Below are 27,186 nucleotides of genomic sequence, written 5' to 3'. Positions count from 1 at the left end.
AAAATTATATTTCATCAATGTTAAATATAGAATGTTGGTAATAAAGCCAAAATAACAACATAATAAAAGGAAAGTATAGAATTAGGAAAGATTATTTGATACATTAGGTCAAAGCAAGTTTCCACTTCTTTTACCCTATTGGAGTCCAATGGTTTGATCAAAGATAGACACAAAAAGCTGGAGTAACTGTGGGGTCAGACAGCATCTTTGGAGGAAAGGAATTGGTAACGTCTTGGGTCGAGATCCTTCTTCAGTCAGGGGAAAGGGAAACGAGAGAAATAGACTGTGATATCGAGATATAGAACAAATGAATGAAAGATATGCAAAAAAGTAACAATGATCAAGGAAACAGCCCATTGTTAGCTGTGGCCCAGGTGAGAACGAGTTACAGACAATGAAACTCAACAAGACAACTTTGAAACAGCCAATCCTGAACACGAGAGCTGAGTGAGGAGCTAAAATTATGACGTCAGCCTTCATCAAATGTGCCTTCAAAAGTGAAGTAGAAAGAAATCTCTATAATTAGTTTTAGTTTTTAGTTTTTCATGCAAATAGGCCCTTCAGTCCACACTCCAAGTTGAACATCGATCACCCATTTGCACTAGTTCTATATAATCCCACTTTCTCCTCCACTCCCCTTCACACCAGGGGCAATTTTATAAAGTCCAATTAACCTGCAGAATGTACACCTTTGGGATGAGAGGGGCAACTGGAGCACCTGGAGGAAATCCATGCAGTCCCCAGGAGAACATGCAATCTCGATACAGACAGCACTCGAGCAGGGCCGTTTTTACAGCATTATGGGCCCCCGGGTAAAGCAGTGTACTGGGGCCCCTACCGTTACTCTCCCCCACGCCCCTTTCCCTATCAGCCCCCCCCCCCCCACCTGTCGTACCAGCGAAAAGCACTTACCGAAAAGCACTTAGCGATGGACTTAGGGTGCTACATTGTTGCGAAAAGCACTTACAGATCGCTGTGAGAAGCACTTAGGGAGCTAATTGTTGCGAAACAGACCGAAAATGTAGCGAAAAAAGCACTTATTGAACCTACATTTTAAAAGTAGTATTTATTTATTGCAAGTCACTTAACATACACAGATCAGCATGGGGCCCCATGCGTTAAGACGGCCCTGCACTCGAGGTCAGGATCAAAGCTGTGTCATTGCCTCTGTGAGGCAGCAACTCTACCACTGCACTGTCCATATATATATATAAGGTGGCAGCAACTTTTTTACTTAAAATTGGCTCGCAAGAGGACTACTTTATGTACATCATTGTATGTGATAAAATGAGCACTAGGAAGTATTGATTAACTTGCAGAGCATGAAAATGGCATTTTGTCCTAGTTTGTATAAATTAAATCAGTTTGCTGACTGAGCACTAGGCAGGTCTAAAATAGAGTACTTCTGTCACTCTCCCGAGAAATAGGGTAAGTGCGGAACACAAAAAATGGAGTTTTTCGTGACACAGTGGTGCAATAAAGCAATAGCCAAAGACTCAGTGAGGCCACACAGTAGCTCCGTGTTAGAGATGCTGCTTTACAGAGACCCCGGTTTGATGCTGATTACGGCTGCCATCTGTATGGAGTTTGTACATTCTCCCTATCACTGTGTGTGTTTTCCCTGGGTGCTCCGGTTTCCTCCCACAGTCCAAAGGTGTGCAGGTTTGTAGGTTAATTGGATTCTTTAAATTGTCCCTAGTGTATAGGATAGGCCTAGTGTATGGACGATCGCTGGTCGGCCCGGACATGATAGGTCGAAAAGCCTGTTTCCATGCCGTATCTCTAAAAGTTGTGGTTCCTGAGCATAATGGAAAGTTTGTTCAGCTGATAATTGGCTTGTTGCATCAACACAATATAACTTGAGCAGAAGCTAGTGATTTCCAACAATACAGAATATTCAAGCCTAAAGCAAAGGAACTCAGCATATCAGACAGCACCACATTGAAGAAGAGACCTGAAATGTCATCAGTCCATTCCCTCCACAGATGCTGCCTGGCCTTCTGAGTTCCTCCAACACTTTGTTTTTCACTCAAGATTCCCGCATCCATAGTCTCGTGTCTCTAACATGGATGATATGCTCCATTATGAGCAGGAAATATCTCACTTGTTTAAGAAATAGAAATTGTGCCTAATGTGTAGAGAGTGGATGCATAAATGGGATAACATAGAACTAATGTGATGGACGGAGTGGACTCGGTGGGCCGAAGGGCCTGGTTCCATGCTGTACCTTTCAATTCAATTCATTCTAAAAAATAAACTGTGCACCTTTTGACATTGGAGGCAATGCCAGTTGCACTGGATTTGATCCAGGAGTACATCCAAAGTGTGTTGAACTGCAATGCAATTATTTTGTAAAGCCATGTGTGAGTGTAACTTGAGCAATCCTGTGGTCCCAGGACAGACTAAGTGGAAAAAAACCCTGCAGATGCTGTAAATCTAAAACAAAACCTGGAAACGCTGGAAATACTCAGCAGGTCTGGCTGCATCTGCAGGAAACAAACCAGAGTTAACATTTCAGGTTGAAGGATCTTTGTCAGAACTCTGCTGATGAAAGTTCTTTGACCCGAAATGTCATTCTGTTTCTCTTTCCACAATTGCGATCTGACTTACTGAGAATGCCCAGAATATTCTGCTTTTGTTTTAGATTTGAAACATCTGCAGTTTTCTTGTGTAAATGTGCTCAGGATAACATGTAATGATTCTCTTAACAAATATTTTGGGCGATTTGATAAATTTAACCTGAAGTATTAAGGTAAGGTTATCTATTTGTATTATTTGAATGAACAATGACATTTGGGGGGCCCTATCTTTCTGTATTTCCAAATAAAGTGTATTGAAACTCTTTCAGTAAATGTGCAAATACATTCACAGCGACAGCAGAAATTCACGTGTAAGTAGAGAGCTGACATAGGAAGGTGCACTAGCAAATCTCATAGCTGACCCCCAACGTAATCAAATAGGCTCCTCCAATAAGGTTCTAGTCATTCACGCCCGGGTGGTACTTGAGATGGACTAAGCACTGTCCACAGGCACCCTGGGGGATTTCAGGGACCGCTGGGCACTGCGGGGGTGGAATGTATCCTTAATAAGGATGGTGAAATAGGTATTTAATGTTCAGTATTAAGAATATTTGTTTTACTTGTATTACGGTGGTGAGTTTGATCGTAGTGTTCAAATTATTGTAAATAATTGATTACGTATATTTTTGGTAAAAATTAAGTTCTAGTAAAGGAAGACAATCTAGGAATGTGAAAGGCATCGTCCCACACCATTGTAACATGGCACCTTACCTGATGCTTCTTTCCATTGTGGATGGAGCTCCGACAGAAAGATTGGATCATCCACCTCTCTGAAAAACCTCTTGAGGACATCGGTGACATCCTCAATGAAGTGCTCTCCTGTTCGTAGCTTCACGTTCCTGGCGTCCTTGCGGAACTCTTCCATCAGGAGTTTGATTCGTGACTTGGCTCCGTTCTTCCTGTAGATCCCCTCGTGACACAGCCCTGCGGGAAACAGTGGATGGAAAACACGATCACACACAGCTGTAGCTCGCCCTGCTAGTGCACCTTCCTATGTCAGCTCTCCACATAAAGGTGAATTTCAGCCTGCAGTCTGTAATTTGTGGAGGCAATTGTCTGTCCTAAATATGCCAGCAGTTCAAAGTGAAGCCAGAACCTTGTGTCATTGGCACCATTTCATTTTAGTGCACTTCCCAGCTTGGGTAAAAGACCTTGAGATAGATCAATCTGCACTCTATTCTTGCCGAATATATTGGTGAAAAGACTTCATGCAACCTTATTATTGTGGAACAAGTCCCTTCATATACACTTCTATCCATTTGTTCACAGACTGTTCTTTACGAAGGGTTTATTGAATCTATTTAGTGCAAGGTAGGCTGATGGAAAAATTGAATACACAACTCCAGTGCTGTTTCGACACAAGCATCATCAGTGATAGACTATCCCTCTCTCATCACAGGCTCAATATTCAGTTATAAACATCCCACTCATTAAGTAAAGAGACGTCCTGAATGTAAAATTGAACCACTGCACATTGCTGTTAGTAGAGAGGATCAATATACAGACAAAGGTTCAATGAAGTCACTGTCATTACATATTTACATCTCAAATTATTGTAAAACATTTCAGTTTCAGGACATGAACTGTTAATTTTATAATATCAATTATTTATCTAGTTTTCACCAATCGCTTCCTTTACTTTCAAAAGTCTCTTTTCAAAAAGGCCCTTATTTGTTTTTGGAGATTATACCCGTCTGGCATTCACCAGTTGAAAGCCCATTGTCGACTTGGATGATAGCTGTGTGCCTCAAAAAGGTAGCCACCAGCATCACCAAAGATCCACACCACCCTGGCCATGCTCGCATTTCGCTCCCACCGTGGGGAAGAACGTATAGAAGTCTGAAAAGCGTGACCACCTGGTTTAAGAATACCTGCTTCTCAACAATCATCAATCTCTTGAACACGTCACAACACTAATGAACTGTCTGAAGAAGGGTCTCAACCTGAAACATCACCCATTCCTTCTCTCCAGAGATGGCGTCTGTCCCACTGAATTACTCCAGCATTTTACGTTTATCTTCGGTTTAAACCAGCATCTGCAGTTCCTTCCTACACTTACCGATGAACTATGGACTGTCTTGGGTTGCAGTAAGGAATTTTATACTAGTATTAGGGTTATTAATTTATTGATTTTTTTGTTTATTATATATGATTTAAGTGTATGATGCTACAGGCCTGTTGTGCTGCTGCAAGTAAGAATTTCATTGTTCCATTGTTGATACATATGACAATTAAACACTTCTGGCTCTCTTGACTTCTCATGAATGGAGAGCTGCCCTTTAGCTGAGGGTTGAAATTCCATCCAACCGAGAATATATAAAACCCTCCTGGGCAGCACTCTATCACATCACTAAAGATGACTGCATGTTAGTTAAATTGCTGCAAACACAAAACAACTGATATTCCACTGCATTGGTTTTGAAGGCCGAGTAATGGTATTCCTGTGGAAAGCTTCAAAGTCATGTTTTACTGAGATTCTGCCCCACCACAAATAGTTTCAGAGCAAAGAGTGGGGAACTAATCATTAGAGCTGAAGAGGCCAATTTGCACTTTAGTCAGTTCCATCAGATCATGCCCGAAATATGAGCTATCCCTGCACATCTCAGATTTGGGATTATCAACTGACCCAGCATGAATTGTCATCCATGAGTGTGTTCCACATTTCTGCCATTTTCATACAAGTGTTCTGCTAGGCCTGTCCCTACTCTTTTAATCATGCCACCCATCCAACCTTCTCTCCCTACACCTTCTCAGTCTCCTCTGCCATCTTGAAAACTTCAACTCATTGCTTAACTATCTAAGACATGTGAAACTGAATCACAACCCTGAATTCATTCTTGAAATTTCAGTACAAGCTGTGTATACTAGGAGTGTACATCTGCCCAAAATTCAGCACACATACAAGGAACTTCATATGATGGTTTACAAATAAAAGGCACAAAGTGCTGGAGTAACTCACCAGGTCAGGCAGCATCCCTGGAGAATATGGATAGGTGATAACTCAGGTCTGGTCTGAAGAGAGGTCCCGACCGAAACGTCTCCTATCCATGTTCTCCAGAGATGCCACCCGACCCACCAAGTTACTCCAGCACTGGGTGCCTTTTTCAGCACAAAGTTCCATGTTCATCTTTTTGTCAATGTCTATTGGAGACAATTCCTAACATGATAGATGTTTGATTTGAGTTAAACATCGGCTCCCTTATTGAATCCCTGAAATTTTGATTTTAAGATGTTCTTTACAGGATAGAGGAATTAACATATAATGAAGTGTTCTCACCAGCATAATGTATGAGCGCAGTGAATATACCCAGAACATGCTCAAGCAACTGTAATGAAGCAAACGATTGGATCATCTACTTCAGCGCTCTCTGTTCAGTGATAAATACTGCCCTTGCCACTGGGAATAATTCATATTCTCTTCTTTGAGATAATGCTGAGGGACATTTGGCATCTGCCTCAGTGGGTAGCTGGTGCTTTACCAGCTCATCTGTAGGACAGTCTCTCAGACAGCACATTGCTCACTCAATAATGCCTGACCGGTGCAGGTAGTTCTTGTGTCACACCTCTGGTGAGAACCTAAATCACTAATCTCCTGATCTCAGACGTGAATATGCTAAGCACTGACCCGTGGCTGGCACAGCCCCTTTAGAAATTCATTACCCTTGCTCGTCATCTTAAGATGGCACAGTGGCGCAGCGGTAGAGTTGCTGCCTCACACTGCCAGAGACGCAGGTTCAAATCCAACTAGGGTTGCTGTCTGCATGGAGTTTGTACGTTCTCCCTGTGATTGCATGGGTTTCCTCAGGGTGCTCTGCTTTCCTCCCACATTGGAAAGACCTGCGGGTTTGAAGGTTAATGGTGCACAGGAGATACACTCGTGTATGGGTGATCGCTGGTCGGCATGGACTTAGTGGACCGAAGGGCCTATATCCTCACTGTATCTCTAAACCAATCTCCAGTAACATACCAAGTGCCACTGACGAAGTGCTGGGCTGACCCGGGAATTAATTTTTGGTAACAAAGAACTGCAGATGCTGGTTTATACCAAAGATAGACACAAAGTGCTGGAGTAACTCAGCAGGTCAGGCAGCATCTCTGGACAAAAAGGATGAGTGATGTTTTGGTTAGGACCCATCTTCAGTCCTGCCCCGAAATGTCACCCATCCTTTTACTCCAGAGGTGCTGCCTGACCCGCTGAGTTACTCCAAAACTTTGTGTCTATCCAGGAATTAGCTTTACAGCTTTACAACCTCTAGTTTTATTACCATCTGTGTTGAGATGACTATGGCCATGACCCTGCTATTTTACATCATAAAGAGGGATTGGCTCTTACTTCAGCACACAATTGGTGCACCATTATGCCCCTCAATAAAGCGGGACAGGCAGCATCTCTGGAGAGAAGGAATGTGTAACGTTTCTGGTCGAGACCCTTCTTCAGACCCGTTCCTTCTTTCCAGAGATGCTGCCTGTGTCACTTACTCCAGTTTTTTGTGTGTTTATCGTCCGTTTAAACCAACATCTGCAGTTCCTTCCCATATATGCCCCTTGATAGGTTACGCTGTGGCCATCACTCACCATATTGTGTAATGAAGGCGATGCAACTGTCCACGATAACGGGGATATCATTTCTGCTGAGCTGCTGGTCACACAGTGCATCCCCCCGACTCCCTGCTGCACTCTGAATATCACTGCACCACACCGAGTAATCCAGGCGTGTCACGCCATGTAGATACAATGTTCTGCAGACATACAGAAGGAGACAGGGTTACATCCAGATACAACACCCAATGTTAATATTTCACCTTTCCATTGCTTGCCATTGTCTCTGTGGACTTCATGTCATTTTCTGTTGTCAATGTTCAAAGAACTTCAAGGAAATTCTCCACTCATTGATGATTGGGTTGATGGATGTGGAGTGTTTGAAGGTTCTGGGCCTGCACTCGCTGGAGTTTAGAAGAATGAGGGGCGGGGGGTGTCATTGAAACCTATCAAACAATGAAAATCTATCAAACCTATCAAACAATGAAAAATGTTTTGGATGTGGGGAGAATGTTTCCAATACTGGGAGAGTCCAGGGCCAGAGAGCACAGCCTCAAAATAAAAGGACGTAGCTTCAGAATGGAGACGAGGAAAAATTTCATCAGCCAGAAGGTAGTGAATCTGTGCAATTCATTGCCACAAATGACTGTGGAGGCCACGTTATTGGATATATATAAAGTGGAGTTTGATAAGTTCTTGATTAGTAAGTGCATCAAAGTTTAAAGGGAGAATACAAGATGATGGGGTTGAGAGGGAAAAATAGATCTCCCCAAAGACCTCCCCAAAGTTTTGAGTAATCCCTGGCCTATCTTGATTCAGGACACAGAGACGGAGGGCAGAGGATGAAGGAAGTCCCGTCTGCACAGATGCTTGAAAACCTTTGCCGAATTTTCACACAGCCAAACTGATAAACCTTTGATCTTCTACTATGAAACTCCATCATAAGAACCACGGAGAACATGGGATGGAGAGCAGTACTGCACAATAACAGATCTTTTGGCCATCAATGTCCGTGCCAAACATAATGCCAAGATAAACTTGGAGGCCAAGAGATCTTGGAGAAGCCTTGACATGAGGTGCACATCGCTCATCTATTCTCACTAATGGAATAAAGGCAAGAAAAGCCTGAAATAAAAACAGAAAATATTTGAAATACTCTGAATGTTGGGCAGCATCGATGGGGATCGAAGTAGTGATGGTATTTCCTTTCTGATCCGATGATTATTTCTAGCAGTTTATGGGGTTTTTTCAGATTATCTGCAACTAGTTTTATGCATCCAATGTACCATATAATGTATTTAAGATTCACAGTCATCGTGGCTAGGATGGCCCATTTCAGTTCTAAAGAGAGACTGGATACACTAGATAAATGGGTTGTAGTGTAGAAGGCTCAAACCTACAGATGGAAAAAAATTATAAGGGGCATTGACAGAGTAAGTAATTAGAAACTTTTTACCATAACATAGGCGTCTAAAGCTAGAGGGAATAGGTTTAGGGGAAGGGGTAAGAGTGTTAGAGAGAATCCCAAGAAGGATTATTTCACTCATAGGATGGTTGGAATCTGAAGCATATTGGCAGTGGTGAAATTAGAGGCACAACATTTAATAAGTATCTTACTAAACATTTGAATCACTAACGCATGGAAGGCTACAAACCAATGTAGCACAGTCTTACAGCGCCAGAGACCCGGGTTCAATCCTGATCTCGGGTGCCGTCTGTGTGGAGTTTGTACGTTCTCCCAGTGACCTCGTGGATTTTCTCCAGGTACTCCGGTTTCCTCCCACATTGAAAAAATATACATGTTTGTAGGTTAATTGGCATTGGTAAGTTGGAAAATTGTCCTTAACGTGTAGGATAGCGTTAATGATCACTGGTCAATGTGGATGTGGTGAGCTGAAGGCCTTGTTTCCATGTTGTATTGCTAAGTCAAATGCAGTTAAATCAAATTAGTACAGACATGTACTTGACAATCGGTATGAAAATGATGGGCCGAAGAGACTGATTATTACTGGATCAAATAGTGAACTGTATCAATATATCCTGCACTCAATAGAAATCTGAAGGTGACCTTTTTGGGATAAACCATCTTTCTGAAAGGTACGACAATTACCTCCAAACTTTGAACTCAATTTATAAATATTGCCCCAGACATATTCAAAAAGCGGTCCAGCATGTGTGGAGAATATATATCTGTACTACCCTGTACCTAAGGTCATCAGGCCACAAGGTCATAAGGAATAGGAGTAGAAATAGGCCATTCGGCCCAGCAAGTCTACTCCGCCATGGCTGATCTATCTCTCCCTCCTAACCCCATTCTCCTGCCTTCTCTCCATAACCTCTGACACCTGTACAAATCAAGAAAGCAATTAATGCCATGAACAAGACAGAAATCTGCAAAGTTGCAGCAACAGTTAAGTTGCAAGAAGTCGTGGCAAAAAATGAAAAATCAGAGAACATTTTCAGTTTGATCCCATCTCACCGTTCTTTGTCAACCAGCCGTAACACTTCCTTCTTCTCGCTGTTTTCATTCAGAATGGTGAAAGCTGTTCGAGGAAAAAGAACAACAGTTAAAAGTGGAAAGTGAGATTTCCCCAGAATAGAGCTTCCTCGAACAAACCACAACAGAAATTGACATCTTTCCATCAGCCCTCCTTGTTTCAGTCACTGCCCTGACAGTTGAATATTGCCTATTCTCAACAAAGGAACAGTATTCACCCATCCAAATTTCTGAAAATGCCCATTTCTCCATCCCCAACCAAACTAAATCCCCACATTACATATTTAATTTAGAGATCCAGTGTGGAAACAGGCCCTTCAGCCCGCTGAGTACATGCTGAGCACCAATCACCCATTCACTAGTTCTATGTTTTACAGCCAATTAACTGACAAACCTGTACGTTTTTGGAATGTGGGAGGGAACCGGAATGCCCGGAGGAAACTCATGCGGTCTCAGGGGGAACATACATACTCCGCACAGACAGCACCCGTAGTCAGGATTGGTAAACGTGATGCATACTGTTTGCAGTAACCTTCTCTGCTGAAGAGCAATAGAATCCACATTATTCCAAAAAACACACAGGATAGTTAAGTTTGATTTAGTTTCATTTCGAAATACAGCGTGGAAATAGGCCCTTTGGCCCAACCTAGTCTGCACCGACCAACAATCACCCATACACTACTTCTGCCCCAGTTTCACATTCTACACACCAGGCGCAATTTACAGAAGCCAAATCACCTACAAACCTGCACGTCTTTGGAATGCGGGAGAAAACTGGCCCACCGGTAAAAAACCCCAACAGTCACAGGGAGAACGTACAAACTCTGTACGTACAGTGCCCATAGTCAGGCTCGAACCCCAGTCTCTGGCACTGTAAGGCCGCAACTCTGCCACTGCATCACTCTGCCACCTTGCACACTAATAACAAGAATTTCTGTGCTAATGCACAAAAAGATAATCCCCTTTACTTATATTCATGGAACAGATTTAAGCAGCGGTTCCAATCCATGTACTGGACTTGGTGACTCACTCAGTTCCTGTAGTCTCTTCAGGTGCAGGGTCTCCTCCACAGGTCCTCCCTCGTCGCAGCAGAACGTAAGATTGCACTTCTTTAGCATGAACCACCCTTCCCTCCATTGCTCGGGATTCCGCATGGATTTATATTGCAGTTTTCCGATACGATCAAACTGCCGACTGAGCAGGCAGTGCAGACTGGCGCAAGTGAACCCCTGTGTGGGAAAAAAGGCCATCAGTTTGTACAGCATTTTATTGGATGAATCATATTGGAAATGAGTGGACTTTAGACCTAAGCGTGGAAACTGGCCCTTCGGTCCACCGAGTCCACGCCGACCAACAATTACCCCATACATTAGCACTATCCTACACACTAGGGACAATTTACAATTTACAGAAGCCAATTAACCTGCAAAACCTGTATGTCTTTGGCATGTGGGAGGAAACTGAAGCACCTGGAGAAAACCCACATGGTAATAGGGAGAAAGTACATGCATGCAGCACCCATTGTCAACTGTCAGCAGAGAGTTGTGAAGCTGTGGAATTCTCTGCCTCAGAAGGCAGTGGAGGCCAATTCTCTGGATGTTTTCAAGAGAGAGTTAGATAGAGCTCTTAATGATAGCGGAGTCAGGGGATATGGGGAGAAGGCAGGAACGGGGTATCGATTGTGCATGATCAGCCATGATCACGGTGAATGGCGGTGCTGGCTCGAAGGGCCGAATGGCCTACTCCTGCACCTATTGTCTATTGTCAGGATCGAACCCAGGTCTCTGATGCTGTAAGAAACCACTGTGCACTGTGACACCCCTAGTTAATTACGGGTGTCATCAACGCCTCTACTTCCTGAGAAGATTACGGAGATTCGGTATGTCAGTGAGGATTCTCTTGAACTTCCACAGGCGTACAGTAGACAGCATATTGACTGGTTGCATCTTGAACGCCCAGGAGCAAAAAAAACTGCAAAAGGTTGTGAACACTGCCCAGTCCATCACCGGCTCTGACCTCCCCACCATCAAAGGGATTTATCAGAGTTGCTGCCTCAAAAAGGCAGCCAACATCATCAGAGACCCACACCACCCTGGCCACACATTCATTTCACACCTGCCATCGGGAAGAAGGTGCAGGAGCCTGAAAACTGTAACGTCCAGGTTCAGGAACAGCTCTTCCCTGCAGCCATCAGGCTATTAAACACGACCACCTCAAATAAGCTCTGAACTACAATAGACGATTATTATTATTGTTATTATTCACTACTATTGTTTGTTTTTTGTGTGTAGGTGTGTGTGTATGTGTATACATTGATGAGCCAAAACATTATGACCACTGACAGGTGAAGTGAATAACATTGGTTATCTTGTTACAATGGCACCTGTCAAGGGGTGGGATTTATTAGGCAGCAAGTGAACAGTCAGTTCTTGAAGTTGATGTGTTGAATGCAGGAAAAATGGGCAGGAGTAAAGACTTCAGCAACTTTGACAAGGGCCACATTAATATGGCCAGACGACTGGGTCAGAACATCTCTGAAACGGCAAGGCTTGTGGGGTGCTCCCTGTCAGTAGGGTGAGTACCTACCGATTGTGGTCCGAGGAGAGACAAACCACAAACCGGCGACAGGGTGTTGGGCGCCCAAGGCTCATCGATGCGCGAGGACAACGAAGGCTATCCCATCTGGTCCAAACTGACTGTGGGAAGATGACCAGCCAGTGGAGGGAGTGTGATGCTCTGGGCAATGTTCTGCTGGGAAACCGTGGGTCCGGCCATTGATGTGGACATCAATTTGACACATGTCACCTACCTAAACATCGTTGCAGACCAGGTACACCCCTTCATGGCAATGGTATTCCCTGATGGCAGTGTCCTCTTTCAGCAGGATAATGTACCCTGCCACACTGCACACATTGTTCGGGAATGGTTTGAGGAACATGATGAAGTGTTCACGGTGTTGCCCTGCCCTCCAAATTCTCCAGATCTCGATCCGATTGAACATCTGTGGGATGTGCTGGATCGACAAGTTCGATCCACAGTGGCTCCACCTCGCAACTTACAGGATTTGAAGGATCTGCTGCTAATGTTTTGGTGCCAGATAGCACAGGACACCTTCAAGGGTCTTGTAGAGTCCATGCCTCAGCGGGCGGCACTGTTTTGGCGGCACACGGTGGACCAACAGAATATTAGGCACGTGGTCATAATGTTTTGGCTGATCGGTGTATACACTTCATATACACTTGTGAGTGTATATGAGTGTACACATCATATACACTTGTGAGTGTATATATATTGAAATTGATGTGTTGAATGCAGGAAAAATGGGCAGGAGTAAAGACCTCAGCAACTTTGACAAGGGCCACATTAATATGGCCAGATGACTGGGTCAGAACATCTCTGAAACGGCAAGGCTTGTGGGGTGCTCCCTGTCAGCAGTGGTGAGTACCTACCGATAGTGGTCCGAGGAGGGACAAACCTGATCTTTTGTTTCTCTCTCGTTTATTATATTGTTTACAGTGTACTATGTTTACATATTCTGTTGTGCTGCAGCAAGTACGAATTTCATTGTTCTATCTGGGACATATGACAATAAAACACTCTTGACTCGTGACTTAATTAAGATGTCAAGCAGGTTCCTGTGAAGTTTGGTACAGATTTCACACTGTACTAAAGTAGGAAGGATTTGGTAAATTTAGTTTAGTTTCGAGATACAGCGTGAAAACAGGCTTCCATGCCGACCATCGATCACCCTTAAACTAGTTCCATGTTATCCCACTTTCCAATCCTACACACTAAAGGGAATTTACAGAAGCCAATTAAGCTACAAACCTGTATGTCTCTGGGATATGGGAGGAAACTGGAGCATCGGGAGGAAACCTACATGATCACAGGGGAACATACAAACATCACACAGACAGCACCCAAGGTCAGGATCAAACCTGGATCTCTGAGGCCGCAGCATTTCCAGGTCACCACTGCACCGCCTCTTTTGAATGAATGAATGAATGAATAGGTTTATTGGCCAAGTATGCATATACCAGGAATGTGCCTTGGTGCTCCGCTCACAACACAAACATACAGTTAACAATTAAGAATAAAGCATAACCACATCAAAATAATAAGGATACAACATTATGGTCTAAACATGTGGGTGCAAATAAACCAGGGCAAAAAAGAGACTACAGAGTTTGGTTTCTGAGTAGAACTATCATTCGTGGAAAAAAAACTGTTTTTATGTCTGGCTGTGGCTGCTTTGACAGTCCGGAGTTGCCTTCCAGAGGGAAGTGCTTCGAAGAGTTTGTGGCCAGGGTGAGAGGGGTCAGAGATGATCTTGCCCGCTCGCTTCCTGGCCCTTGCAGTGTACAGTTCGTCAGTGGGGGGAAGATTGCAGCCAACAACCTTCTCAGCTGATCGAATGATCCGTTGCAGCCTCTGGATGTCGTGCTGTTGACTTTGTTGTCATGATTCTATGATGGTAATGCCCAGAGAAATGTTGTGGGAAAATTCACCACCTCTTCTCCGCACACCCATCAGGCGAGAATTACAGAGGTTTGAAAACCTATGCCTCCAGATTCAGGGATAGTTTCTTCCCAGCTGTTATCAGGCAACTAAATGGTCCTCTCATCAACTAGAGTGCGGTTCCTCACCACTCATCTACTTCGCTGGAGACATTTTAACTTTATTTAATCGGACTTTATCATACTTCAACATTATATCTTGCACTGAATGTTGTGCCCTTTATCCTTTACTGCGGACAGCTTGATTGCACTCATGTATAGTCTTTTATTTGACTGGGTAGCACACAAACAAAACCTTTTCACCCTCCGTTGATACACATGACAATAATAAACTAAGCTAATCTAAACATAGAATATGGGAGAAAGATGACATGATTGCTTATGAGTGAACATTTGGAAGCAAGAGGTACCTTTGCTATGGAGCTTGTCCATGTTTGTAGGGTTTCAGGGTTGTCTGTGCCAAACTGGAAGAACTTTTCTGAAGCCAAAAAGATTTCAAATGTGTACCGAAACCTAAAGAAGACAGGGAAATAAAACAGACTGAAGCAAGATCCAAAGCCAGGCTAGGCTTTTTGTCCTCATATTTTTAAGTTAAAGAAGATTTAATTACTTCATGACTGAAAACAGTACATTCTAGAATGTGAACAGCACCGAACTTGGAAAATTTACTATGATAATATATTGGTGCATATTCCCCCCCTACCTGCCTTAAGGCGGGTAAATTGGCTTATCAGGCAACTGAACCATCTTCTCACCAACAAGAGTGGTCCTGACCTGCCATCTACACCATTGGAGACTTTCCAACTATTCTTAATCAAACTTTTCTGAACTTTATCTTACACTAAACATCATACCCATTATCCTGTACCTGTACACTGTGGACAGCTTAATTGTAATCGTGTATAGTACTTTTGATGACTGGATAGCACGCAACAGAAAGGCTTTTCACTGTACCTCAGTACACATGATAATAATAAACTAATAAATAATAAACTAATACAATTAGTCTGAAGAACCATCCCAACCTGAAACATCACATATCCATGTCTTCCAGAATTGCTGCCTGAAACGTTAATTTATTCCAGCAGTTTGTGTCTTTTTTATTGTAAACCAGCACCTGCAGTTCCTTGAGTCTATCCATGTTAGTACTGTTTAGTAATCAATATGTAGGATGGAACTGCAGATGCTGCTTTACACCAAAGATAGACACCAAATACTGGTGTAAATCAGCGGGTCAGCCAGCATTTCTAGAGAAAAGGAATGGGTGACCTTTGGGGTGGGAATGCTTCTTCAGACTTTGAGTCTTTGAGTCTGAAGAACAGCAAAATAATCTAAATAAATACCAATATAAATATCTATAAAAAAGCAAGAAATAGAAGAAATAGGTTTCATGGAAACCAACAAATGTACTGGAAATTAATTAAAATCAATAACTTACTGTAAAATAATGTTAAATAAGTAGATTACTTCCCTCACGAGCCAAATAATTCATATTTAATGGCTATCTTCAACTGAATATACATCACAAATACAGGCATTTGTGAAACTGGTCACAAAAGTGTATTTTTTGTGTGTCTAGCTCCACAGATGGAGGGATACGGATTGTGTGCAGGCAGATAAGAGTTGGTCTTGGCATCATGTTTGGCATAGACATTGTGGGCCAAAGGGCCTTTTCTTGTGCTATACCATGTTCTGTTCTATGTTCTCATCCAGCTCCTGTACTCTAGCTAGCTGTGCTCCTGCGCTGAACTCAATAGTGAGTGCAGTAGTAAAGGTCAGTGTACTGTCCCGTCAGATCTGTTAGTCTTGTGTCATGTTCTGTGTTTAGATTCTCATTTCAGGTCCCTTGACTTCCTGCCATTGTAATTGTCAGCCCCGCCTTGATTGTTTCCACCTGTGTGCCCTTACCTCATGTATATATAGTCCACGCCTCCCTTTGTCCTGTGCCAGTTTGTCTTGTGATTCATGTGCTCTCGGTTGTAGTATAGCTAGTAAGTAATTTTTGTAAATAATGTTTTTGTAGCTAAGTAAGTTTAGAGTTTTTGGTTTGAATCGCAATGTCCTTTAATGAGAAAATTAAAGAACGCCTTTATTTTCTCCAAATTGACTCTTGGGTGTGAGTCGTGCGTTTGAGTCCAGTTCCTCTGTGCCCCAGAGCGTAACAGTCAGTCACATGAACTGTCGTCTGACCCCAGCTTTGGTTCTGATTTCTGCCTTCCAACTCAGCAGGATTCAGCGAAGTTGAAGGGCATATAGAAAATAACTCACAACTTTCTTTAGAACCACCAACTGAGGTTAAGTATGATCAAGCCTTTTCATTGTCTGAAGAAGGGTCTCGACCAGAAATGCCACCCAGTCCTTTTCCCCTGAGATACTGCCTGACCCGCTGAGTTACTCCAGCATTTTGTGTCTACCTTTGATTTAAACCAGCATCTGCGGTTATTTTCCTACATAACTTTTTCATTGATATCACTGACATGTGTGATTCATTTAATACTACAGAGCCCAAATTCAGATTCAGGGACATTTTCTTCCCAGCTGTTATCAGGCACCTGAACCATGCTACCAACAACGAGAGGCAGCCCTGAACTATTACCTACCTCATTGGAGACCCTCGGATTATCTCTGATTGGTTTTTTTTAGCGTTACCTTGCCCTAAACGTATTGATGTTATTCCCTTTATCATGTATCTGTACATTGTGGATGGTTCGATTGTAATCATGTATTGTCTTTCTGTTGACTGGTTAGCATGCAACAAAGGCTTTTCACTGTACTTCGGTACACGTGACAATAAACTAAACTCAAATTCAAATACTGCAAGGGGTATTGACCAATTTCCCTGTACCTGTCTGTTGGGATGGAGTTGGCCATTGACTGTGGCCTATTCACTCCTATGCAGACTATATCATTCATTTCAATCTTGCCAATCGGTTCAGTGTTCTTGTCTGTTTCGTAAAAAAGAAGAGATTTCTCCATGGTGCACCACTGCTTCTGAAATTCTGAAGAAAAAAAATTGCAATGAAGTACATGGTAATTTTAAAATTAAACAGTTCAATAAAGTTCCTTTGTAATAAAATAATTTGCGCTTGTTCAAAATAAAGTGGAAAACATTATTGTATGGGAGGGTTAGTCTTTTCAACAATGTGTTTCAAAGATAAGCTTTTTTTGTACCTTATACTTAGCCTTCAAGGACCAAATGCGTTTGAACATTCTCAGTCAATTTGCAGTGAGCCCAGGCCTACAGTGAGCCTACAGATTTTTAATTGGTATGGTCAATTTTATCAGGATGTGACATCTAATAAATAATGAATAAATAAAAAATAAATTCTAAGCCTGGGACTGGGGAATCTATTGAGCTAAAGTGGAGAAAGCATGATGTGTTCGGGAAATATGATGTCCACTTTAGGTTTTCATGGAAATCCAACTAATTCTCATTTCTGGAAAGGGAACCACACTGGCTCAACCCAGTTTGGCCTGCATGTTATTCCTGTACCGCATTACTGTTTGTTCAGGGTGATTAAGAATTGGCAATATCTATGCCCATATCAATGTCACACAGATACCTCAGGGGAAAAAAAGTGAAATCTGCTTTGGTCTATATTTATCACGAGGCACCGTCAGCCAGCCATAACTATGTTCGTTTTCAGTCAGCATCGGTCATTATTGATCACATACCATCTTTGCATTTCTTGCTGGAAGGCAGCTTTGTTAATGCTGATGTCTTGTACAGGTAGCCGCAGTGCATGACAGGTTGCGTGATCTCACTGTAAATACCAGTCAAATCCAAGGGGAAGGAGCTTGGAACATCTGAAGGGAATGAACACAATCACTTGAGTGTATGTTGACCAACAGCAATCAGCACATCTCTAATACCCTCAGATGTGTAAAAGCAGGAGGCCAACAACTACAACTTCCACTTGCATAAGGCTGCTAACACTGAAAACAATTCCAAGACCTTCCACAATCATTTGCTTTCATGCGCAAAATGCCATAAGGCGTAAGAGCATAGAAAATAGAAACACAAGTGAACTATATCTGGCCCATTTGGACTTCTTATACCGTTCAAAATGATAACGACTTATCTTCTACCAAAATGCCATTTTCTTTCCTAAATCCATATCCATTAACACAAAGACATTTCTCACTCTGACTCATTCCTTCTGCTTCCCTGCTCCCTTTGGGTAGAAAATACAGAAGCTTGAAAGCAAGCACGACCAGACTCAGGAATACCTTCTTCCCTCTGTTGTCAGGCTTCTGAACGGTTCTTCCATTAGCTAGGGTACAGTCTGATTCACCTCAAATGTGATGGCAGGGGTTTGGGGAATTGGTTAGATGAATGTATTGACTAAAGACATAGGTTTGTAACGTAACTAGCAAGGACCAAAGAACTATATTCTGCACTCTGTATCTTTCCCTTCACTCCGCCTATTGTACATGAGTTGGACATGATTGTTCCTATGTATTGTATGAACTGGTTTGATTGGAGACCATGCAAAACAAAGCTCTTCACTGTACCTTGGTGCACATGATAACAATAAAACTAAACCTAAAACACCATATAAACCAACAACATATTAATTTTTGTTTTATGCATGGTTAACGAATGAGCCTTTACAAGAGTAAAATTCCATGACCTTCTCATTTCCACGAAGTTTCTTCACAACTCTCTCTCTGAATACCAAGGTCTGCCTCTTAGGTCCATCAAAGTTGGCAAATGTGTCTGAATCGAAGGAAACATTATGTAATTTCCAGGTTGGAAACAGCCTGCAGTTCTGTCTAGCCTATCCTGTAGTGCTTTGATGCCTTCTATATTCCAAAATAGACACGGCATATCTGAACAGGAGAACTTGTAAGCTTTTGGGACAAGGGAAAATAAATTAAAATGCACCAGTCAATTACGAGGAGAGAAATAGCAATTTCCTCTCCAATTATCCTCAGGTGATTAAATCCAGCCCCAAGTGGATACAACATCGGCTTCATCAACATCAGCTGTATTTCGAGAACTTCTCTTGTTATGGTAAATTTGTGGTGTAATCCTACATGAGCAGAATGTGATATTCCACCTGGGTATAATTTTACAGGCCAGACCTACCCTCCACACACCACCCTCCAACCCCACACACCATGCAGGACATTCAAAAAGCCACGGCCATTGTGGAGTTAATGGCCGTTCGCTTTCTTTCTACAGGTGCTTACAGGTGAACAGAGATTAGAGATGGATAGGGAATGGGAGATAAACATGCCAGAAGTATTGAGGGGAAATGTGATGGCGGGGGTTGGGGGAATTGGTTAGATGAATGTATTGACTAAAGGTTGGTTTCCATTAATTCCAGCAAAACAATATTTCACAAATAGTACAATGAAGGATGAAAGATTTAGGACCTGTGTGGCCAATCTGTGCAACAGTCTAATGAAGATATTTTTGTAGGGTAGGACATTCACATTACGGTATGGTAGGCACAGTGGCGCAGCGGTAGAGTTGCTGCCTTACAGCACCAGCGACCCAGGTTCGATCCTGCCTATGGATGCTATCTATACGGAGTTTGTACGTTCTCCCTATGACGGGATGGGTTTTCTCTGGAGCTCTAAGGTAGCAACTCTACCACTGCATCACTATGCTGCCCTAAATGTAGGTGCGCCTTGAAACTGATAAATAATTATTTCCATTGACCATCAGGTTTCGGCTTATTATTGTTACTTGTAAGGTACAAGTGTAAAGCTTTGTTTTCAAGGCTGTACAATCAAATCAAATAATACTATACATAAATATACTCAAGCCAAACTCAACTACAATAGGCATAGCAAAAGATAGGGAAAAGATATAGTGCAGAATACAATTCTCAGCATTACAGTGCAACAGTTCCAGAGACTTGTTCAACAATACTCTCTTAAATAATGTAACATACGGCCTTTAATACTTTTAGCTTGCAGCAATAAAAGTAAACATATAGCTATTAAAAATTTTATTGTTTTAAAAGCCTGTGTAAAAATTAATTTTATTAATGCATGTTTAAAATTCTCTAACTCTTATCACACTTTTCCTTATGAATACAATTGCTTTTATAATGCTATTGTCTCCAAAGGAAGGTTACTTAGAAATGCAACTATTGTGATAATAGTACAATTACCTGTACATCAAAATACTCCAGTTTGATGGCTTGTAGACACAAATCTTTCCAAACACATTGCCCTGAGTCTGTCATCCCTACATTGTTTTATCTCCATTCCTAAACTGTCGCCAATCACCACAATGCAAAGATTCAAAACACTGCGCCATGGCTACCCCTTTAGGACACCCAAATATGTCTTTATCGGTAACTGCCCAATCCTATCACTGACTTTTGTGAGAAATGCCAAATCAGATATTATATTATAAGAAGTGACAAGTCAAATTTTAAAATCTGGTACATTCCTCTAAAAAAGGTTAGCTTTTGCAATTCTTTACGTTTCTAATATTAACTGATATGTTGCTTTAAATTAATCAATACATTTTATTAATGTAGACACAATAGTGATATATATATATATATATATATATATATATATATATATTCATTAAACTTGTAGTTTATTGAATAAATACCCGGACTTCTTGGTGATAATCGCTCCAGTCTGGAAAAATGCGTGGGGCTTTGAATTGACTTTGTGTCACAGATATCTGGGTCAACGTGACTCTTTTTATCTGCTTCAGAGAAGACCTGGGGTACTGTCTGCAGGAGATTAGGGCTGCTCACCGCTGTGCAAAGTGCCTGCAAGGTACAGAAACCAAGGTTTATTTCCCTCCAAAGCATAAACAGGCATCCAGTTAGAGAATAAGGTGAACCAAACCGAATTGTCATCTAACATCAATACATACAGCAGGTTGTTCCTTGATCTGGAATCAGCTATCTTGGCTGTCATCATAAGATCATCATAAGATCATGATGGAGCAGGATCTGGCCATTAGGCCTAATGAGTCAACTCCACCATGGAGTGAACTAAATTTCACTCTCAACCCTCCATTGTCCTGCCTTCTCCTCGTAATCTTTGATGCCTTTACTAATCAAGAACCTTTCAATCTCCGCTTTAAAAATAGCCAATGACTTGGCCTGCACAGCCGTCAGTGGCAATGATTTGCACAGATTCACCACCCTCTGGCTAAAGAAATTCCTCCTCATCTTCATTCTAATATCACTTTCCTTTGCTCACTTTATGGCCACTTAATGGCTTTAATAATAATGCATTAATGGCTTTAGATAGTCTGTCATTTCATTAATAAACCACCAAGAGTATAGTATCAGAAATGTGTAGCAAAAGGAAAGCTGAAGCAGATGAGCAATAGCCATCTCGTACCAGAGACATTACAGCATTGTGGTAATATTACTTAATTACTAATCTAAAGGTCTGGATGTGCAAGTTCAAATTCCAATTCAGAAAGACAACTTTGAAATAATGCATTTATAAATGTAACACTTGTTGTTACTAGCAATTTATTCAAATACTTTGCATAAATTGCAAGTAACTACAAATGTAAAATTGACCTTTTCATACATTTATGCTTTGGCTTATTATTAACTCTTAACCCAGTTCAAGGACTAAATTAGCAATTCCCTCAGCCTGTTGATACAAAGGGATCAACTTCCTTTGTCCCGCCCCCCCTGACATCAGTCTGAGGAAGGGTCTCGACCCGAAACGTCACCCATTCCTTCTCTCCTGAGATGCTGCCTGACCTGCTGAGTTACTCCAGCATTTTGTGAAATAGATACAAAGGGAAAAGTACGGTCAGACCACATTAGTACAAATGGCAGTCAAACGAGGTCCACGGTGTTTGAGAGAGAAGTTCAAAAATAATGGAAAGGCTGAAAATCCCTTTATGTCCGAAAGCAATTGATTTGAACTCAAATAATATTGTAAATTTGAAAAGGTAGTTTATTGTTTTGTAAAAGGGAGAAAAAGCAATGGCAGCAGGGTAGCCATGATAAACATCAGTTGTAATGTAATTGAATGACTGAACAGTCCTGGGTGGATGAAAGGCCTCATGTGATTCCGAAATACAATCTAGTTCTGCTCATTATAAGCTTTGAACAGATGAAAACAGCAGCAGGGCCTGATCCAAATCAGTGCACTACAATGTTAATCTCCTAACACCATCAGTGTTTGTACCGCATCCAGGTCAGTAAACGCAGCTCATGATGAAGTCTGCATTCTCCAGTGAGTTATATTGAGCCTGTTGATTCTTCCTATGGTCTCAAAGCTCTTTACAGTCAATGAAATGTTTGTGACTTGTAACCACTTGTTGCATTTGTGGGCAATGTGACAGCCAATTAACCCAGAGATGTCCTCTGAACTTGCTTCAGTTGGCGTTGGTGAAGAGATGAATATTGGTCGGTCACCAGACAAGCTGCCTTGCACTTTTACTTCCTTTCTTATTGGTACTTACAGATGTGAGGCCATGAAATTTGCCCTGGACCTTAAATGGCACTCAATATTACATTGAAATTTATTGAATAATAGGTTATTTAGTTTATTCAGATTAATATTATTATTGTCACGTGCACTGAGGTACAGTGAAAAGGTTTTGTTTGTGGGCTACCAAGTAAAAAAAGACCACATGAATAAAATCAAACCGTCGACAATACAAAGATAAAGGATAAAGGGAACAATTTATATTGAAGAATATATTTCTTCAAATAAGAAATATTATTGAAGAATATTGAAGAATATGTTTGCCGAGGGAAACAAATGTATATAGATAAAATATCAAAATAAATATATAATATCAAGACAAAAAAATATTACTGAATATGTATATGTGTGTGTGTGTGTATACCAAAAATCAGTCCTTTTAACCTAGAGCTGATGCTTTTACTCCAATCTCATCCCTAAATATTTTGTTTCCAATCTGCAAATTAAAATATGACAGACAAACAGAAACTGTAAAAGTGATCCAGAGGCTGTCTTGCTTCTGGCTTAGTTCCCAACGAGAACATCAAACCAATCATCATAATAGCAGGGACTGTACAATTCTGCAATATTTCACTGTAAGATAGGCCAGAGAAATGGCTCAACACCCGTGTTAAAGTGGTTGACAGATGGGAAACGTTTCTTTTTACTGCAAGATCATAAAGGGATGAAATAATTCCATTATCACCTTAAACATCATAACTCTGTTCAGGTAGCATCAGCATTTGAAAATGTAAAGTTATTTTACAGTAAAGAGGCTCATTTTTAAAAAATCTACACGTTGTTTCAGGCTTCTTCAATTATAGGGCAACCATGCAGTTGGCTAACTGAAAGTATGTATCAATAAAATGGAAATCACACCAACTAAATTCTGCTGTCTTGCCCCACAGCAGGTTAAGTAGCGATATGATGGATGGTATCCATCAACTCTCTGGAGGTCAGTTAACTGTTATAGCTGGGAGTGAGGCAATGAATAATGGTCACAAAGATTGATGTTAGCTCCAGCTAAGTGTATCAACATTGTTAAGTACAAGCAGGGGCAATTACCACATTAAAGGTCATAGATCATGAAACACTTCTTAATGGATTCTTTTGCCATTGATTATTTTTGTTAATCATTCTTCAAACATAAGCATCTCTGAGGCACTCTCTCAAGAAGGAGACACCTAGCATTAGGGATCTAGGACAGGGATTCCAAACCTTTTTCGTCCCATTTACCCCAGGCAACTTTTCTAAAGTAAATTTACCCCCACCCTGTTTTGTTCAGTAATTTGAGTTTACACTTCTACCATAATAAAGCAACCGACAAAGGGGAAATTTTAAAATAATGTTTTTAACATTATTATTTTAAGTTCAAAAAACAATAATAATAGCACATAACAATGTTATTTCATTTATTTATGAACAACTATACCAGAACCAAACAGTCAGTCGATATGTACAAATCCAGAATCAACAAATTTACCCCCTGGGTAGGTGAAATTTACCCCAGGTTGGGAACCCTTGATCTAGGAGTACAGGTACGTGCTTCCTTGAAGGCGGCATCAAAGGTAGAGTGGAAAGTTAAGTATTTTGGTATATTGGCCTTTGTCATTCAGGGTATAAAATATAGAAATTGGGATGTTATATTACAGTTGGTGAGGCCACATTTGGAGAATCGTGTTCAGTTTTGGACACCCTGTCATAGCAAAGGATGTTGTTAAGCTGGAAATAGTTCAGAGAAGATTTATGAGGATGTTGCCAGGTCTTGAGGGCATGAGTTATAGGGAGTAGTTAGACAGGCCAGGACTTTATTCCTTAGAATGCAGGAGGATGAGCGAAGATCTTATAGAGGTGTACAAAATCATGAATAGATATGGAAATTGCATAAAATCTTTTACCCAAATTAGTGGAATCCAGGGGACAAAGGTTTAAGGTGAGAGGGGAAAGATTTAATAGGGACCCGAGTTTAGTTTAGTTTAGAGATACAGTGCAGAAGCAGGCCCTTCAGTAAGCCAAGATCATGCCAACCAGTAATCGCCATACACTAACACTATCCTACATATTAGGGACAATTTATAATCTTTACTGAAACCAATTAACCTACAAACATGTACATCTTTGAAGTGTGGACGGAAACCAGAGTGCCCGGGGGAAACCCATGCAGTCACGGGGAGAATGTACAAACTCCGTACAGACAGTACCTGTAGTCAGGATTGAACCTGAGTTTATGGTGCTGTAAGACAGCAATTCTACCGCTGCACCACTGTGCCGCCCCAGTTACCTACTTCTGAAATGGTGGTGGGTTTATGGACCATGCTGCCAGAGACGGTAGTTGAGGCAGGTACAATAACAACATTTGAAAAACATATTTGGACAGGCATACGGAGAGGAATGGATTAGAAAAATATGTGCTAAGCACAGGCAGGTGGGACTACTGTAGATGAGCCATCTTGGTTGGCATGGTGAAGTTGGGTTTCAGGGCCTGTTTCCATGATATATGACTCCATCATGCTATGTCTCTCACTGAAAGGTTTACCTTAATAACTTCCTCTTGAGTTGCATACTTGGGATGAGGTCGCCTGTACATCCCATCTCTGTATTTCGTCGTGATGAATTCCTTCCTCATTTCGACGGTGGCATCTGTGTCCAACTCATCTCCTGGAGTCATCCGAGCTGCCCAGAACCTGTTTGCTTTCTCATTACCTAACTGGATGAAAAGCTACAAGAAAATAGACTTGCATTACAACGTTTCATTAAGTAACAGATCACCAATGTGTTGATGAAAAGGTGAGAGAATAAAATGGGATTAATGTAGGATTAGTATTAAAGTGTGGTTGGTGGTCGGCAGGGACTTGGTCGGCTAATCAACCACCCTTATATTGACTCCCTTCTACCTCACGCTGCCTCGGCAAGGCCAAGAGCATAATCTAAGACAAATCGCACCCTGGCCACTCTCTCTTCTCCCTTCTCCCAGCAGGTAAAAGGTATAGGTATAGGTATAGGTATAGGTATATGTGAAAACGCACATCTCCAAGATTCAGGAACAGTTTCTTCCCAGCTGTTATCAGGCAACTGAATCATCCTACCACAACCAGAGCAGTGTTGAACTACTATCTACTTCTTTGGTGACCCTCGGACTATCCTTGACCGGACTTGGCTGGCTTTACCTTGCACTAAATGTTATTCCCTTATCGTGTATTTACACACTGTAAATGGCTCGGTTGTAATCATGTATTGTCCTTCTGCTCACTGGATAGTACGCAACAAAAGCTTTTCACTGTACTTCAGTACACGTGACAATAAACTAAACTAAAGGGTCTGTTCCCATGTTGTATCTCGCTGTGACTCGATTACTATTTTATTTTCAATGACCATAGGACCATATTGCTGTAATTATTTAACCAATAATTAACTAGTTATCTACCTTTGTATCTGAAGGTAGATAACTACAGCTACATTAAAAATCCTTCTAGATTTGTATTAATCTTGCTTGTATTGGTAATTTTACAACATCTTTATCCTTTCATTGTGCTTTATCTGTGTGACGCAATAACTTCGAACAATGAAGCTTTAGCAAATTGATTTAAGAAAGATTGCCATCTGACCTGTACAATTTCATTAGTCCATACGCTCGTGTCCAATTTCAAACTTTGTACTTTCGAGACAGATGCCCCTAAGCCTCGATGTTCTCCTGTAAAAGTAAAAGAAACTCGATTCATACATATCAAAAAGATATTGCAGAAACACACCCAACTTTTTGAGTGTCATTGTAGGCATTTATACTTCACTCAAACTTCCTCTGACTATCTGCTTCTCTTTCATTCTCCCCATACGTTAATTCAGCTACTCACTAAATACATCTTTGTCCAGTAAAGTTAATGGCAGTTAACTGTTTTGAGTGCAAGATTTCCAAGAGTAGCCCTGACAAATCTATAGTGCAAAAACATTTTAAATAGTTCTCTGAACATGGTGTCACAGGTAAACGGGGTTGTAAATAAAGCTTTTGGTACACTGGCCTTCATCAGTCAGAGTATTGAATATAGAAGTTGGGACTTGATGTTATAGTTGTACAAGATGTCGGTTAGGCCATATTTGGGAAATTGTATTCAATTTTGGTCAACCTGCAACGTGAAGGATGTCATTAAGCCAGAGAGAGTGCAGAGAGAATTTACAAGGATGTTGTCAGGACTCGAGGCCCAGAAATAGAGGGAGAAAATGGACGTTATATTTCTTGGAGCACAGAAGGCGAAGGAGTGATCTTATAGAGGTGTATAAAATCATGAGGGTAACAGATAGGGAGAATGAACAGAGTATTTTATCCAGGGTAGGGGATTCAAGAATGAGAGGACATAGGTTTAAGGTAAAAGGGGAAAGATTTAATAGGAAACTGAGGGGCTGGAGTAACTCAGTGGGTCAGGCAGCACCTCTGGCAAAAAGGATGGGGAGACATTTTGGTTGGGACCCTTCTTCAGACATTAGATCTTTGCAAGATTGAACAGGCGAAAATATTGGTCAGGATTCATTGTCAGGCTGAAAAAGATCCCTTCCCGAATTCTCTCCAGAGATGCTGCCTGATCTGCTGAATTCATCCAGCTGTTTGTGTTTTGCTAAAGATTACAGCATCTGCAGT

The 27,186-nt window shown here is 41.4% G+C and overlaps 1 protein-coding gene across 1 annotated transcript in view; it reads right to left on the bottom strand.

Moving 5' to 3' along the window:
- The window catches only part of arap3 (ArfGAP with RhoGAP domain, ankyrin repeat and PH domain 3), a 70,300-nt gene that overhangs the window by 27,029 nt on the left and 16,085 nt on the right, over positions 1 to 27,186 (bottom strand). Inside the window, exons 8-17 of the mRNA XM_078411010.1 lie at positions 26,162 to 26,247; positions 25,093 to 25,275; positions 20,716 to 20,881; positions 17,808 to 17,939; positions 16,978 to 17,131; positions 14,543 to 14,645; positions 10,646 to 10,844; positions 9,598 to 9,661; positions 7,155 to 7,318; positions 3,291 to 3,503 (exon numbers count right to left, since the gene is read on the bottom strand). Of these exons, the coding sequence (XP_078267136.1) occupies positions 3,291 to 3,503; positions 7,155 to 7,318; positions 9,598 to 9,661; positions 10,646 to 10,844; positions 14,543 to 14,645; positions 16,978 to 17,131; positions 17,808 to 17,939; positions 20,716 to 20,881; positions 25,093 to 25,275; positions 26,162 to 26,247 (1,464 nt within the window). The remainder of the gene's footprint in view (positions 1 to 3,290; positions 3,504 to 7,154; positions 7,319 to 9,597; positions 9,662 to 10,645; positions 10,845 to 14,542; positions 14,646 to 16,977; positions 17,132 to 17,807; positions 17,940 to 20,715; positions 20,882 to 25,092; positions 25,276 to 26,161; positions 26,248 to 27,186) is intronic.

The sequence above is a fragment of the Rhinoraja longicauda genome, chromosome 14 (genome assembly GCF_053455715.1).
Source record: "Rhinoraja longicauda isolate Sanriku21f chromosome 14, sRhiLon1.1, whole genome shotgun sequence".
NCBI lineage: Eukaryota > Metazoa > Chordata > Chondrichthyes > Rajiformes > Arhynchobatidae > Rhinoraja > Rhinoraja longicauda.
The sequence above is the reverse complement of the archived record's forward strand: the minus strand, read 5'-3'. Positions and strand labels throughout refer to the sequence as shown.